The sequence below is a fragment of the Musa acuminata genome, chromosome BXJ2-9, assembly GCF_036884655.1.
Source record: "Musa acuminata AAA Group cultivar baxijiao chromosome BXJ2-9, Cavendish_Baxijiao_AAA, whole genome shotgun sequence".
NCBI classification, from domain to species: domain Eukaryota; kingdom Viridiplantae; phylum Streptophyta; class Magnoliopsida; order Zingiberales; family Musaceae; genus Musa; species Musa acuminata.
In genome coordinates, this window is record NC_088346.1 from 47,827,680 (window position 1) to 47,844,521 (window position 16,842).

Below are 16,842 nucleotides of genomic sequence, written 5' to 3' on the forward strand. Positions count from 1 at the left end.
TGGTTTAGGATTCACGTTCTCTACAAATATTTAGCCAATATTGCAGACATTTTCCTTTCATCCACTGTCATTTCTTTTTCCAAATGCTAAATTAAATAATTTAATTTGATAATAAGGTGGAATAAGATAAAAAATTATAAATACTTCTGCAGGACCATGGGATCCTTCGGCCTGGCCCAGAGATCGATCAGGCACCATGCGAATCTTAACAAGAAACAACGGCCAGTTGATCCCCATCAACTAATACGAGGGTTTTGCAATCTCCACGCAGTGCTTTCCTTCCCACCTGCTCCGCCCCGATCGTCGCTTCCAGGGTTTCGACTGCTCGCCGGCGACGACGAGGGTGGGCATTGCGGCGAGGGCCACCCGACCTTGTTCCTCGGATCGGGTGCTTCTCTAGGTTCAGATTGTAACTCGACCATGGGGGCGGGGAGTGCTTGCGGTCCAAGATGTACCGCGAGCGCAGGGTTTGGTCGATCGAGGCCAAGCATGGCGGCACCGCCCTAGCCAGCCGTAAATCTCTTCGAGTTCTACCAAGCTGACGACGTCAATACGCCATTCCCAACTGCCGCAAACCCAAGCCCGCCAAGCTCAGGTCCAAATACCCTTCTTTCTCCCCATGCTCTTTTGATTTCTGCGGCGATTTCCCTGTCTTGGTCTAAGGGTTGATGGTTTTCGTTTCGGGGTTCGGGAAAAGGTTCGTCTTTTTGAAGCAGCTTCCGTCGGGATTGTTTGCAGCGCTGAGCGTTTGCACATTTAAGATTTTTCTTCCAAAAGAGTGCCATTTCAATAGCCTCTGCAGGTATCATCTGTAACTTTTTTGTTGCTTCGATCATGAAAGGTTTTTTCTTTGATTTGTATGAGCTAGTTCAGATCTCTCTTCATCGAATGGCTGCTCTCCGATACGGCCGTAGTTTTCATTATAATTAATCGATTGCAAGTAAAGAACGTAGTGCATTATTTTGATATTGATTTACTGGCTTCGAATTACTGCTCTAATCTCATTGGTTTCTGTTTGCAGGGAAGTTAATACTTGGAAATGGTTGATAGAGGGCAGGTGTTCTGTTGCTTAAGCTTGTCAAAGATACAGTGTTTTAGTAGGTTTTGGTATACAAATTCAAAGTTCCTGAGATTGATGGTGAGTTGGTCCGCATCTTTTTGTCAAGTAGTAATACAATATGAATTCAATTGGTATTCTGTCCAGGTTGGAAAAATGTACAACCTAGTTGAGTTGCATTTATGACGCTGCAACTCAAATTTTAGGCCTTAGGAACTAATGCAGCCTAGTCAAGTTGCATGTAAGACATAGAAATTCAACTTCTTGTGGACTCCTTTTATGAACTTTGGTTCTTGATCTTTAGGTCATATATGTGTTGAAGTTATTTTAGTTACATTTCCCATTGGATAAGTGACATCCCAGTTTAGTTCCTGATTTGAGATGGTTTATAAGTCTATAATGAGTCGATTATTATTAAGTATTTTGTGCTGGAGTATCAAGTTATTTGAGCCCTAGAATAGGGTTACCATGGATGAAAATTACAGAAAGAAAAGTCAGTATGATAACAACAGCCATAAATTTCCCAGATATATCATAAGCTAATTAGTGTTTCGGATTTGTAGCCTTTACTAAACTGAGTGCACATTCTTCATTTTCTGTTAGTTTTAGAGCCAAAAGATTAGATATGAAATTATTAGATTCATGATTATATTAGGTTCGAAAATTGTGTGAGACAATATAGTTCTCACATCTGCTACTCCCTGTTGCTAGTTGTTGTTTTATTTTTCTTTTGTTTGTCCAAGCTTTTTATTTGATTCTTTACTGCAGATGTGCTAATGTTATAAATGCATAACTAGGCTCCTTGAACTCATGGATAAAGCTAGTAATCTTGACATCTCGTTGAATTGTTGAATTTCCATAAGCATTTTTCTTTTCGCAGATTGTTTGATTCTATAAACATTGTTTTTTTCTCTTTCCTGACTTCGGATAAAATAGAAATGATACCACTAATTACTACTTTAGATGTTAGATCAAAGTTTTCTTATTTTGTTCAATGTTGTTTGTTTCTTTACTGACATACTTGTTGATTCTTGATAAGTACATTTGTCATATTCCTTGGGTTATAGGTTGTGTTTTTCTTCAATTGCCAAGTTGTCTGTTGGTACTGCTTCATTCTATCTTCTCCTGCTGCTACTGCTGGAGAGCACTTCGAGATCAATGCAGTCCATTGACGTTGCTCGAATAAGGTTTATATCACTGTAACATCCACCAAGATTCAGATTTTTGGAGTTGATGTTGAGAAGTTTTATGATGAGTATTCCACTGGATAGGAGAATAAGCAAGTCCTAAGAGAAACTCTTTGAATCAGAGGAGGTTTATATCATTGCAACATCCACCAAGATTCAGATTTCTGGAGTTGATGTTGAGAAGTTTGATGATGAGTATTCCACTCGATAGGAGAATAAGCAAGTCCTAAGAGAAACTCTTTGAATCAGTGGAGGTTTATACCATTGTAACATCCACCAAGATTCTATCTTCTCCTGCTGCTACTGCTGGAGAGCCTTTCGAGATCAATGCAGTCCATCTACATTGCTCAAATAAGGTTTATATCATTGCAACATCCACCAAGATTCAGATTTCTGGAGTTGATGTTGAGAAGTTTGATGATGAGTATTCCACTGGATAGGAGAATAAGTAAGTCCTAAGAGAAACTCTTTGAATCAGAGGAGGTTTATATCAGTGTAACATCCACCAAGATTCTATCTTCTCCTGCTGCTACTGCTGGAGAGCCGTTCCAGATCAATGCAGTCCATCTACATTGCTCAAATAAGGTTTATATCATTGTAACATCCACCAAGATTCAGATTTCTGGAGTTGATGTTGAGAAGTTTGATGACCGAGTATTCCACTGGATGGGAGAATAAGCAAGTCCTAAGAGAAACTCTTTGAATCAGTGGAGGTTTATACCATTGTAACATCCACCAAGATTCTATCTTCTCCTGCTGCTACTGCTGGAGAGCCGTTCGAGATCAATGCAGTCCATCTACATTGCTCAAATAAGGTTTATACCATTGTAACATCCACCAAGATTCAGATTTCTGGAGTTGATGTTGAGAAGTTTGATGACTGAGTATTCCACTGGATAGGAGAATAAGCAAGTCCCAAGAGAAACTCTTTGCATCAGAGGAGGTTTATCTGCAGGAGGCTATTAGTCATGGTTTGCTACAGTTGTGTATATACTCACTCCATTGTTCATGTGCTACAATTTGCTTTTCGGTTGACAACACAGATATGTTACGATCCCTCCCATAGTTAACTCGACATTGAAGATGTTATCTTGTGCAGCTTCTCTGGAAAGACCAGCAGCCAAATCTTGGATGATAGCACATTGAGCATTGAGTTGATGACAGCACATTGAGCATCCATGGACACTATTTACTTTTCCGGTAAACTATGCCTTGTTTAGCTTTATTCCAATCCATCAATCACACTGCATAGAATCTTCATTTATTTTAGAATCTCCATAGACTGATGCATTAATATTCTACCTTATCATTTCTTTTACCCATATCCTCATTTGTGCAGGCACCTTCCACAGAACAGGGCAACTGCATGCACTCCGTAAGAACTCTTGCAAGAAATCAAAATAGAATTGTGCATCACACGGCAAACAAAACCAGACATCACTACAACAGCTCCGCAAGCCCACGCTCCTCGCGGAATCTATACGAACTAATAAAATAAGTCGTAAGGAAGAATGGATAGCAGTGTATATGAGAGGACTGGCAAAATCTAGTAGCAGTTTTCTTCTCCCTCAGAGCATGCTGTCGATCCGCGAAGGAAGCCTCTTGAAGAAATTGTTGGGGACGGACGGCAGCTTGCTCCTGAATCTGGGGTGGCGCAGCATGTACAGGCCCACCAAGAGCGCCACCATCTGGAACGGCGTCACGTAGAGCATCACGGCGGCAACCAGGCAGAACACCACGAACAGGCTGGTCGCCCTGGGATCCCTCCAGCTCAGTAGCGACTGCAACCTCTCCCCCTGCATCGCCAGGTCGCCCACCACCGTCTGAATCCTGCCGGCCACGCTCCGAAGCCTGTCGTACCTCATCCGAACTATGTCGTGCGATTTCGTCGTCGGAAACGTGTCGAACTCCTCGTCGAGCTCATCGGGGTGTATAACCTCCGCCGCCGAGAGCTTCGTGTCCATGTGCGGCGGGTGCCTCGGTCGGAACCTGTAGCTCCACAGCCCGATCAGGAACATGTAGAGGAACATGGTGGGCAGGATCAGCTCCGGGTAGCAGATCAGGATCAGAAACAAGACGTGGACGAGCAAGGTGGTGATGGGGTTCTTCCAGCGGCGCACGTCGTCCAACCACCGGAACATGCCGATGGTCCCCGAGAGCAGCGACGTGATCCGGAAGAAGTTGGCCTTGCTCCTCCTCATGCTCCACATGTGGGAGTCGACATCCAGCATGTACTCCACCGCCTCCTTCCTCAGCGGTGGCTCTGCCCGCCCCAGCCTCGACGCCACGATGCTCATTGCCTGGTACCGCAGGCTGTCCACTTGGTTGATGGTAAAAGGATGAATATAGTGCATCTTGGGGAGCAGCGGGTGCCCGTAGAGGTAGATCATGCTCGCCAGGGACAAACATGTGAAACGCACCGCCAGGTGCAGCTCCCCCATCTTCTTCACCCCCGACGGCTGCAGGACGACGAGGGGGTACGCGTGCGTGTAGATCCGATCCATCTCCAATGTCGACAGCCGGATCCTCACCTTGCCGATTCTCATGTCTCTCGCCGCTCCGCCGCCTCCAGGTTTCTCGTTCCCTCCGACATGGCCGTTATCGAACACCCCGAGGGTGATCACGGTGCAGGGATCATACACCTCCCAGGTGTACTGCTCGTTCCATTTCGGACTGAAACTGTCGATGATCGTTCTGGTCCGCACCCATTTCTGGCCGTACTTGGCGACGCAGTAGGCGTCGGTGGTGCCTCTGCCGTCCGTCTTCTTCATCGGAGCCAGTCCCTGCGCACTGAGAATGCCCACTTCCAGAACTCCAACGGGTTGCTTCCACAGCTGCCGCGCCGTCGGACGGTTGTCGCTGATGTACATGGTGGACTCATCCATCACATGGTAGGCTCCTTCGAGGCAGACACGGAGGTGGATCCTGCTCGAGAACTTGAGTTCCTTTCTCAGTTCACCCTCGAGCACTCCGAAGCCGAACCTCTCCATGTTGAACCATCTCGAATGCACCGGCCGGTGGTCCAGCCGCTTCTCGAACAACGTCAGTGGCAGGACGATCCTCCCGAGCAACTCGTCCTTGGTCTGGCTCAGGCGGTCCTCGGTGGTCAGCACCAGGTGCTCCTCGAATGGCTCGGCCGCCACGAACACAAGGTCCTCGTTCCACATCGGATTCATAGTCTTGGTGGGGCAAACTTTGGTCTTCAGCACCTGGTTGCCGACCTGAGCCTTGACGAACACCTCCGGGAGGCGGCTCTTATCGTTGGGCTGCACGTCCTGGGCTTCGATGACGATTACCCTGAGGTACCAGAGCTTGGGGGAGACGTACACCTTGGACCGGATGTTGAACACTCCCTCGCCCTGGACGGAGGCCGCGTCGGAGTGCCATGCGTCCGGGAAGGCCTCGTCGGCCTGCGTCCCGATCCACACTGCCAACATGACTTCCCCCCTCACCTTGCTCTCCCCCCGGTGGTCCTCGAGCCGGTACCACTGGGGGGCTAACGGGCTGTCCGGCGGCAGTCTCGTCGGCACCTCATTGAGATCGAAGGCGACCCTGCCCACATAGTCATCCCGTGCCACCATCTCTCTGTCCTTGACGTAGACCTCGAGGATCGTCGACTGGATCCGCTCCTTGGAGAAGGCGAACACCTGGTTCCATTCGGGGTTGACCCTCTTGTCGAAGTGCTTGGTTGTGCCGTGGTAGTTGCCCAGCTTCACTTCCACGTACGGGTCGCAGCTGCCGGAGACGGCATTGGTGGGGAGGTTCTTGGCCTTGACGACACGCACGTAGAGGTAGTGCATCTGTTCCACGAGGTCGTATGTGCTCGTGAGCTTGTCGCCGCCGTAGACCAGGCCCATCCAGCCGCCGCCCCTCGCATGCGGCCACCGCTCGCCCAGCTGCGGACTCGTATCCTTGAGCTTGTACTCCTCTGCGCGGCTCGGTTGGACCTGCTGCTGCGCCATGATCGACACCACCGCGGCTCTGCTTCTCGGCGGAGTCTCCGGGGTGGAGCGAGACTTCAATCGGTCCTTGGGCTACCTCTACGTCAACAGCAGCTGGTTCTAGGGCAGTGTCTATGGAATTATCTTCATCTGCAAGGGCTTAATAGTAGGTTCCTTAATGACAATAAAATCAGATTCAATACTGGTGGATGTCCATGCAATGACACTAGAGGTGGAGAAGCAGGAGGGGACTTTGGTTCTGAAGGATTTCCTCACCTTGCTTGATGATGCCAACCCCGTGAACTCTCGCCTTCCCAAGCTAACTGCGGCCTGGAACGAGCTGCCTTCATGTAGGGAGGAAGACGACCACAAGTTTCATGGAGAAGCTGTTTTGCGAACCTGACACTTAAGTGTCACAGAAGGAAGTGATCGAGCTACAATTAAAAGTCGAGAGAAGTGGAGGGAATAAAGATAGGATGATGATGATGATGATTGTGGTTTAGTGGTTTGTCTTAACTAGATTGCTGAGCTTGTTTATGGAGAGCTCATCCTGCTGACTTCGCTGTGCTGCCATGCTTAGAAGAGTGACTTAAAAAAGGAGTTCTTAAATAGCTGCATCATTTCTTCTGCGCACTGTTGGAAACAGTTCCAAAAGGACAGCAAGCGAGGGTAAATGTCAAGTAATAAAGCAAAGGATTCCCTGAAAGCATAAATTCAAAGGCTTTTGGAGCTTGGAGACTTTAGACAAAGATGCTTTCCTCTAACCTTTATTCTGCATGTTTGAATAAAATAGTGTAATGGCTGTTCTGCCATCTGATTTCCTTGGCACCCTTCGATCTCACAACACTGAGCTGCCATTCTTCTTGCCTGCTGTGGTTCCGAGCCCAACATCCCATTAGCTAGTTTGATTCATCACTTCATTGGTGTTTCAAGTTGATGTCTTGCAGGGCTAAGACCACTCAAAGGATGAAGAAACACTTGTCATATGTTGTTCTCTGGTGAAATGGAAGTTCGAGGACGGAAGGCATCTGATCACATGAATTCAAGAGGAACCCAATAACCTCAGTAGAGTAGGCAGTCCTGAGCTTGAGGTTTCTCTTTCCTTGTGAGATGGATAAAGTGATTGCTGTCTTTATTCTTTCTTACTGGTGGCTGGCTTTCACTGGAATTGATTCTCCATACTTGTTAGACATCTGTAAACAGTTAAGATTCTGAGAGCTAAGTTCTTTACAGAGAACTTTTAGGCCCCCACGGTGGAGAATCAATAATGACTCCAAACTACAAATAATGCTTCACTGGTGAACCGATGATGCAAAGCTGATCTCCGACATACGAAAGAAAAGAAATGAGGTGAGGAACAGATGAAAAAGATGTGACAGTTTGGGAACAGCATTCTCAGACTTCTCTGAGCACCAAAAAACAGTAATTTGATGTTGAAATAACAATTCCGAGAATGCTGTGAGTACAAACCAATAATTGGCATTAATGTTCAAACATTTGGGGCACTAACACTTGAATTTATAGCTGCAGCTGGAATGATTATAGTTTTTGTAAGCATCATCCTATCAGAGTAAAAGATTGCAGGTTATGTATCCTGGAAATGAACCAAATACTATAGCTGGGAGAGCACAGCAAAGGGCCTACATGAATCCATATTGCTTTCTTGAACAAAAGCCCATTCTATTTGTTGGTATTGAACAAGAGCAACAGGACTGGGATGTGGAGATGAGTGCCATAGAGGACACTGCTGTTGACGCAATTGAGCAGTACATGTTCATCTCAAAATGATGCAGGAGTACATGAATTACCAGTAATTCTATGATTAAGCTATGTCATATGTGAATCAGAGTCATTCCTGTTCAAGTACTCCTAAAACTTCAAAAGAAAATAATGATTTAGAAATGCTTTCCTTCATTTTAATTCCAAGGCATTCATTGCAATCTTTTAAATGATGCTCTTTCTTCTGTTCTTGGTGTAAGGGGAGGAAGCTTTTGATTTCAATTTGGCATGGATCTCTGAACAAGGTACCAGTGCCTCAGTGCAAAGGGAGATCAGAAAAGAATGACCTTGTTAGAGGGGAGATGTCTGGGGTTCTCTGCAACATGTTGACCTTGTTTGGCTAGTGCTTGGCACCTTGTGAGACGCCCATTTGTTTCTGCTGTGGAGGGGATTAGATATCCTGCTGTTGGTAATAAACTGAGCTTATACAGAGCTAGAAAGGTCCCCATTGGGTTGTGACCAGAGAAGTGCTCCAAGGACTCAAACAAGGGCTACTGACAAGGAACCTCATCACCTGTGTAGAGCAAGAACAGGGTGGAGTTTGGTGAGTGAAGTCTCAAACTCATCTACCTCACGCCAAACGAACAGCTGTCCATTTGGATGGTCACCAACACCTCTTGTCATTTCTCTCTAACATCTCTTCTGCTCCAAAATGTGGGAGAGAAGAGCTTTTGACTTTGAACCTTTGTTTCTGAAGAAACAGGGGATGGGGGAGAGCAGAACTTCATCTGTTCCTCAGTATCAAAATAGTGCCTGAGAACACATTTGACTGTAGGAATTTTTTATGGTCTATACCTGCTGTCTGATCCATAAATTTCCACTCAGTGAAAGGATGAAGATATGCCTGATAAGAATGCAGGTTGAGAATGCTGGAGGACCTATGAATCATATTATACTTTATCAAGATGACAAGCCTTAGAAAACTGATCTTTACCAAAACCCTTTTGGCTTGCAATACATTCTAAGTAGGGGAGACAATGATGATTAGTTGGCTGGCTAGGTGGAATACAGATGTCTCAGTAGAAGTCAATGCACTCTCAACCAAACTTGCATGTGTTCTGATGGTACCTAATCTTCATGTTTGTATATCCATCATTAATTCATGGAAATGCAAAGATGAAGCATGAGGAGAGCAGATGCTAGTTATCTTCAAAAGATGGAAGGGAACTAATTAGATACTCTGGATTCTGCATAAGTTGGCATCTCACTGCCCTTTTTGATTGGTTGGAGCCACAAGAAACCTCAACCAAGAAAAATGGAAGTGGGTTGGAAGCATCAAACTCCTCCACTGCACTCTTCTCCAGCTCTTCACACCCTTCACATCTCATCTCAACAGGGCAATACAGAAACCACCAAGTAAGTATTATAAATGCTCACTATACTTCTCAAGTCTCCTTTAATAGATATTCCAATCTTGGAACAGTAAAAGTGCTCTCTGGGCAATGTGACAAGGGGACCAGTGCAAAAGCTTTTGTTGGGGAGCTATTGGATCCATTTCTCCTTCCTTCCCCTTCTTCTTCAGCCTCTCTGTCCTTTTGCCTTTGGGATGTGCCTTCAGTGGTCTTAATAATTCTCTGTGCCAATGGCCCCTACCATGCACCAGAAGCATGAGGTAAAAGTAGCTCAGACAACACTCTGATAGCTTTGAGATTGTGATAGTGAGAACATGTCAAATACTAGTAAGCATGAAAAGAAAATTAATTCCATATAATCTGCTTCTCAAATCATTGTTTTTCTCTTTCTTAACCAGCCTACAATTTCTCTGATGTGTTTGCATAGGGTCTTTCTTTTTGTTCATGTCAAGAGAAAGCATGAAGCAAAATAATTCATTGCAGCTCTCGAGAGAGGCCTGCAGCTGCAAGCGTGACTGCTGCTTCTGAAGCATGCGTAGGGCATTCTGACAAGAAGCAAATGATGTGTTTGGCGTTTCAACACACCCTAAATACCACATAATCTTTGGTTTGGTAGTAAGATTCTTCCATCATGACATGAAATAATCATGTCATATATAAAGTTACTCTCTTTGTTCAATAAGCCATGTTGCTCCACTCTCTTCGAACAAAATCTAGAGAATAGATAGGTATGCTTCTGCTATGATGATAGCCTCTCTAGATTCCTGAGTTGATACATGACATGTTCAGATTCGAGGACTTTAAAGAAGACACACCTCAAGATCTTGTTTTCTTCTATAAGCACATCAATGTTTTACCACCCTGTCTTCCACGGATGTGGTGCCTGCAACCACAGCCATCTATGTGTTGGTTCACGCAAAAAATACCGATAGTACATCCAAGGAGAGCTACTCTGTTCTTTCTTGCAGCTAGTTTTAGGATCTTGGCTTTTCTTGCTGGGAAGTATCTGCTACTTCTATGGAGACCAAAAAGAAAACATGTCCCACATATTTTACCAACAACTCTGATGAGTGCATTTCCTCAAACAAGCAAGAGAGAGAAGAGAGAAAGCAGATGGGTGAATTATGAGCATTAGGTGACAAAATTGGCCTTAATTTGTCATACTATACTGAGCTGGAGAATATGCAGAGGGCAAATCTTAATTTAGGGACCAAGCTTGGCTGGCTGACAATGATATCTTTACCCTATGCAACACAGAATTAAAGCCCCAAATCTTCATACAAATCCAAGAAAGATTAAGAGAAGAATGGAGCATCTACTAATGATGTTGTAGCCCACTGCTTGCATTATTTGTCCTAATCTATCATCTCCTCCAAATGCATTGATACTCACTGTCTTCATTTTCTTCTCCAAGTGTGTACTTAATGCAACCGCCCATACAGTTAGATTAACTAACAAGAGAACATCTATCAGCCACTTCTTGTCTTGAAGACACCAAATATCTTTCCTTCTTCTCTGTACCTTCTAATAAGTTAGAGAAGGACTGTGGAGGAATTGTTGTTAATGACTGACACATCTTCTAATGATGGACCAAAGTGTCTAAATTTAGCTGTAGTTGTCCATAAGATCATGTCAACTAAATCTAAATCTGGTCTTTGTCACTTCTGTGAGCTTGAAAAATCAGAACAAAAATTTCTTGGCCATCAAAACCACCAAACCTTGCATTGAGGGAGTTGATGTGATGTGACTGTAAGGTCGATGAAGTTTGTGTTCCGTTCATCTTCAACCTCAAAATCTGGGTCAGGGAAGAAAGGAAAAGGCTTCGGGAACAATAAAGGTCAATGGCTGTAAGATCTCATCAGAGCTCTTTTTTATGGCGAGTGAGCATGCTGTCCTCAGTGGTCGTTCATTCCACTGAGCACTAAAGAAAAGCAAGGAGACACCTTTCTTCTTCCATACTGCTCCTATATAAAGCCGGCCTCAACCCATTTCTTGGATGTTTGTATGCTTTTTTACCCTACTCTTGGATTTGCCTTTTCCCCCCTCTGTCTTGTTCTTCCCTTCCTCCCAAGGAATTGTCTTTGGACATGATCACCTCACCGCGGCTTCTGTTACTAGCTTCAACCCTTGCTTCTTTTGAGCTCCACCCTACCCATGCCCTGAGAGATCTTGAGCTCCATGGAATCGTCTAGTGGTGGTGGTGGTGCCGATGGGATCCACAGGCAGGACATCCAGGCGGCCATTGTGAAGGCGGCAGAGCTGAGGGCGCTCCACGCGGCGCTGCTCCACGGGAGTACCGGCGGCAGTCCCGCGGTGGTGAGGTTGCCCGCCGGCGCTTCCCCTTCCTTTTCCCGCGGCGCCAATCATCTCGCGGTACCTGAAGATTATCCTGTCTTCACGCCGGTGAGTTCTTGCTGCTCTTTTGACTCAGCTTTTGCGCCCCTTCCTTGTGAAGTGTTGGATTTTCTGTCGAGTCTATTGCTCTCCAATGCGAAAGGTGGCATCTTGGTGGGGATCTTCATATAATACCTCTCCTTTAGTATCCTTTCTTCTGTCTGATCGACTGGGGGCACATCATGGCATCTCTCGGACAGATTCTTGCTGATGTCTTTCTTTGTTGAAGGGGATATATGATGTTGAGCTGCTACTGATCCTTCTAGCTAAGTTTTCTTGATCTCATGGAGTGTTTTGCTCACTCTTGGGATTTCAAGCACTTAGTGTTCTGCTAGATTCGAGGGTTTCAGTATGTTTTTTAGTGTTGTCCCAATCCGGTTTGATCAGTTTTTACGATCATTATCTTGTCTTTCTGTCCGAATTTTGCGAGTTATAGGTGATAGGATATCTTGATTTCTTTATTTGGAGCCTTTTTTATGTGATGATGTATAACTGAAGCATCTTAAGAGTGCCATAGTGCCTTCAGCGTTGGCTAGACAAATTTTAGAAGCTTTTGGTGTATGGCCGCGAAGTTGGAAGCAAAATTAGCTTACATTAGGTTGAGAGTTTGAAACCTAAGCCTTCACCGAAAAATTAAGTTACCTTAGGCTAAGGGTTCAAAACCTCATCCTGATAGATTTGATTTCTAACACCTAAAATAATGATGTAGTGATGGTGCATCCGACTCACTTAGGTGTTGTGATAGTGTATCTGACTCATTTAAGTTTAATCTAAGTTTGAAGCCTCACAGACAAATGTTATATGTAAAACATCATGGTAATCCGTCTCGGTTATCTCAAGTTTAGATTTGAAACCTTGTTCTATGAATTTTGATAAGGTGTTGACTAGTTTAGCTGATTGTCAGATCATTGTAAAGTCTTCGGTTCAAGTCCATCAGCCTTCATCACTTTCCGTCTGCGGAAAAAAGTTCACTGCAACAAAAGTAAAGCAAGAGTGAAGAAAGGTGACCATGTGGTCTGCATGGCTCAACAAGCTGGCAATATGATTATGTCTCATCTACTAAAAGGAGAACTGTAATTGAAAAACCAAAAGGTAGCTGGCCAACTATTCTCCTAGATTGAACCTCCCTCTCTTTAATGTTTCTCATTCATGTGCCAAAATGAGCAATTAAAAGACCCATGTCGACCCAAGAGGAAGGACATATGTGGTTGACTTTCCATGGTTCTATATGCTCTTCACAAATTTTTCGGAAGTGTGAGAAGAATTACCACTACTATTTTCACTCTTTTGAAGTAATCAAACTGAATCCCTTGTTTGAATAGGATAACTCAAAATTTTAATGTCCAGAATTTCATTGGTGGTTTTATTAGCCTTTTATGCATTTTCACTCTCAATTTTCATCCTTTTCCCCTGGTCTCCTCGGAAATTGGCATATTTCAGTGCCTATGAACCTTTAAGACAAAAATGAACTTTACTAACCTTCTCAGCTCCAAGTTACTGAACATCATCTGTTTCCCAAAATACATTCATGAAAGTTGGGCTACTCTACCCAGTTTCTCTTCTTTTAAACACTTTAGAAAGATCTTTGAGAGCATCGGAATTTCTCTTAAGCATCGTAGCTCTTTGATTCCTAGATCATCAAAATATATGACCATTTGACTTAACTTGAACATTTGAAAATATTGTTTATTAAACTCTGATTATTTGTCTTTGGTGTTATAGTAAACTAATACTGTCTCCTCTTCCACCCCCAAGAGAAACTAAGTAATTCAATGCATTGCCAACTTGGCTGTTCCTTTTGTCATACAAATTTCTTGGGTACTTGAAAGTTCAGAACTAAGAGTATTCTACCAGTCGCTCACATCCACTAATTTGAACTGCTGTAGAAGGTAAAGTTTATTGTGACATGAATGTGAATCTTGAGGACCTCTGCCTATTAAATTCTGTGATGACCACATACATGCACTCGTCCATCTCAACCTATTTAACTCTCTTGTCCATCCATTTTACTGCCTACTTGATAAGGTTGCCTTTTGAGTTGGATTGACTAAATCAAGCAACATGACGTCTAAGCTTCCCCCAGTATCCACCCAAACACTGGAAATGCTGGTATTCATTATCTTTTATCTTGATCCTCTGTTGTAAATATATACTAGAATAGAATGGATGCCAAGGTGTAGAAAAGATATTAGTTAAGTTTCTTTTTTTCTTATTTATGGGATTTTCTGCTAGAGTAAAATTGTGAAACATTTACTTCCAGTAACTTTCTGATCTATTTTCAGCACATGTTGCCTAGTTATTGGGTATATACTAATTGTTAGATAAATTTGGTATTGTCACTGGAACCATGCATGTAGAATTTTGTTAAATGATATTTTATTTAGTCAGTTTCATACTTTGGTTTGTAAAGTCAACTTTTTTTTTTTTTTGAGAATTTCAACAGAGTTATGAAGAGGAACCGTTGCCTGGATACCACTATCTTCGTGCAGAGAACAGAAGCTTGTCACAAACTTGGAGTGCAATTGGTCTGGATGGAGAAGGAACAGATACTGAAACAGTTGTCTTTGATAGCAAAAGTGTGAATAAACTTTCCACGTCAAACAGTGAACCAAACATTTCATCTGTAATCGAGCACTTATCCAACAGAACCTCATGCACTAACCGCATGCCCATGTCGCAAGCCACTCTAGGATCCGATATCCTCAAGTCCTCAAGTAGAAGAACAGGCTCAGGAGAATGTAGAACGGGCATTACAAATGAGGCACGCAAGCGGGAAACTGTTAACATGGAAGTGGATGGTGACCAGAAGAATCTCAAGAATGTTAAAAGCACAGTGGCACCATACAATCCGGATCAATCTGTAAAGATGCGTACAAAACACAGAGGGCCAGTCCTTTCATGGTTATTTCCAAAATCAAAAAAGAAGCCCAAGCCAGAAATGTCACCAAAGACGATGGAATCGGAGGACATGTCCCAACTTCTTAAGGAATGGGGGGTTCTCTCGCTCGAGTCACTGAAGAAGGAGCTCCTCGAGGCCAATGAGAACAGGGATGCTGCCCTGGCGAAAGTTTCAGAGGTGAGGTTGTCGTTGGGAGAGCTGCAACAGAAGCTAGTCAGTCTGGAAGCATATTGTGAAGAGCTGAAAACGGCCTTAAAGCAGGCTACACATACAAAGAGTTCCCAGAGTCTGGAGAGGTCTAATCTGTCAAAAAGAATGAAGTCCATCGGTGGCAACAAAGACAACTCGATGCCGGTCAGCCAAGAGGTAATGGTGGAGGGTTTCTTGCAGATAGTATCAGAAGCCAGGCTCTCCATCAAGCAGTTTTGCAAGATGATCATCCAGCAGACAGAAGAAACCAGCGACGATCTGTCAGAGAAACTAAATTTGCTTCTCCAACCACATCAGATGACATTAAGTAGCAAGTACTCAAAAGGAGTAATCTATCATTTAGAAGCCCTCATAAACCAATCTTTATATCAGGACTTTGAGAACTGTGCATTCCATAAGAATGGCTCTCCAAAGTTTCTAGATCCCTGGCAAGAGTGCCGAGAGAACTTCTCGTCATTTGTTGCGCTCCGGAATCTGAGCTGGAACGAGGTGTTGCAGAAGGGAACCAAGTACTATAGCGAAGATTTCAGCCGGTTTTGTGATCAAAAAATGAGCTGCCTTGTTTCCTTACTAAACTGGTCGAGGCCATGGCCTGAACAGCTCCTCCAGTGCTTCTTCATCGCTGCCAAGTGCATTTGGTTGCTCCATTTGCTGGCCTTTTCCTTCAGCCCACCCTTGATGATCTTGCGAGTCGAGGAAAATCGAGATTATGACCCCATCTACATGGAGGATATCCCCTTAGACAGACACAGAGCGCAAGCTCCTGCTCGAGTCAAGATCATGGTCATGCCGGGATTCTATGTGAAGGATAGGGTGCTGCGGTGCAGGGTTCTTTGCAGGCATAGTTCTGTGGCATGATCATTTGTTCGGTGGAGTTTCTTTTCTTCTGTTTGTAGCGACACATTTGCGCTCTCTGGAGTGACTGAAAGTGTAATTTTCATCTCCATACTGTTTGCTTTTATCTTTCTTTTGAAGTATAGTCGTGAGAAAAAGCTGTATATTTTTATCCAACTAACATGGAAAGGTCTCTGATGTCCCAATCAAGAGTGAGTTTGAGAAGGCTATGACAGCATGAATTACTCTGTTCTTAGTACACTAAAAAAGGGCCAATCTAGCTGATGGTGTGAAGAGATCTGAGACTTCATCATGAAGAATGAGGTAGCCACTGGAGAGTGGACAACGGCAAGAATGCAACCAAATTAAGGATGTTTCCATGTACAGGACAATCGAGGAACATACGGATGTTGGGCATTGATCACTATTCGCCCAGCTTGCTTTTTAGGCTGGGAATTGTTTTGCACTGAACAGCCTACTCTCTGCTGTGCTTTCTTGTAGGATGCTCAGTGCTTTGTTGTTTACGATCGTTGGAATTGTGCTGTTTTCCTGTTCTCTGCCAAAACAAATTTGGACTTCTCCCCAAAGAAAAGAAAAAGTCAAGGATAATATATATATATATATATATATCCACATTAATTTATTTTGAAGCTTGCTTTTCACAATCCTGTTCTTATTAGGAGTAATCTTCTTATTATTGATAATTCTTTTAAAAATAATAAAATAATTATTTTATTATTTATAACCTCACTATTATCGGGCTTATCTTTTCTTATTTCTTATTTATTCTATTTCTCTTTTATTCCACCAACACCTTATTTCATCTCCTTGGGCGTCCACTAGCGAGTCGATGATGTCTAATGACATCACTCACATCGACACCCCCTTCATGCTCATCATAGGTGTAGTTAGAGGTAATGCTCATGCCCATGCTCGCTCAGATTATTACCTGTCGAAACTCTCTCGATGCTTGCTTGCCGCAGGTATAATCGACGGTGTCCATTAATATCGCTTGCATCGACACCCTCTTGACGCTCATCATAAGTGTAGTTAGAGATGATGCTCATGCTCGCTCAAATCATGAGTCATTTTAGGAATATAAAAAATTCTTAAAATGAGATTATAAATAGTAAGAAGAAGTCGTGAATTAAAATCTCCTTTATTTTTACTTATGATGCTCTTCTATTAT

The 16,842-nt window shown here is 43.7% G+C and overlaps 2 protein-coding genes across 3 annotated transcripts; one reads left to right on the forward strand and one right to left on the reverse strand.

The window, feature by feature from the left end:
* Nucleotides 1–3,607: 3,607 nt before the first annotated feature.
* Nucleotides 3,608–6,744, reverse strand: LOC135623739 (FT-interacting protein 1-like). 2 transcript variants are annotated; one of them, XM_065126995.1, is made up of 2 exons: nucleotides 6,462–6,744; nucleotides 3,608–6,335 (listed from the first exon to the last, which is right to left on the reverse strand). In XM_065126995.1, the coding sequence occupies exon 2, from the start codon at nucleotides 6,204–6,206 to the stop codon at nucleotides 3,813–3,815; it is 2,394 nt and encodes a 797-aa protein (XP_064983067.1). In that variant the 5' UTR covers nucleotides 6,207–6,335; nucleotides 6,462–6,744; the 3' UTR covers nucleotides 3,608–3,812. The 2 variants fall into 2 exon arrangements, with proteins under 2 accessions (XP_064983067.1, XP_064983068.1); XM_065126996.1 differs by having other exon boundaries at nucleotides 3,608–6,359.
* Nucleotides 6,745–10,895: 4,151 nt separating this feature from the next.
* On the forward strand, nucleotides 10,896–15,859 carry LOC135623740 (IRK-interacting protein-like). Its single transcript, XM_065126997.1, has 2 exons — nucleotides 10,896–11,719; nucleotides 14,154–15,859. Exons 1-2 carry the CDS (start codon nucleotides 11,495–11,497, stop codon nucleotides 15,675–15,677), a joined length of 1,749 nt encoding a protein of 582 aa, XP_064983069.1. The 5' UTR covers nucleotides 10,896–11,494; the 3' UTR covers nucleotides 15,678–15,859.
* Nucleotides 15,860–16,842: the final 983 nt, after the last annotated feature.

Bases quoted from the DNA above. Each gene is read 5' to 3' on its own strand.
- LOC135623739 (XM_065126995.1), bottom strand. From the start codon at position 6,206: ATGGCGCAGCAGCAGGTCCAACCGAGCCGCGCAGAGGAGTACAAGCTC.
- LOC135623740 (XM_065126997.1), top strand. From the start codon at position 11,495: ATGGAATCGTCTAGTGGTGGTGGTGGTGCCGATGGGATCCACAGGCAG. The intron at 11,720-14,153 runs GTGAGTTCTTGC...GAATTTCAACAG, and splicing joins ATTATCCTGTCTTCACGCCG to AGTTATGAAGAGGAACCGTT.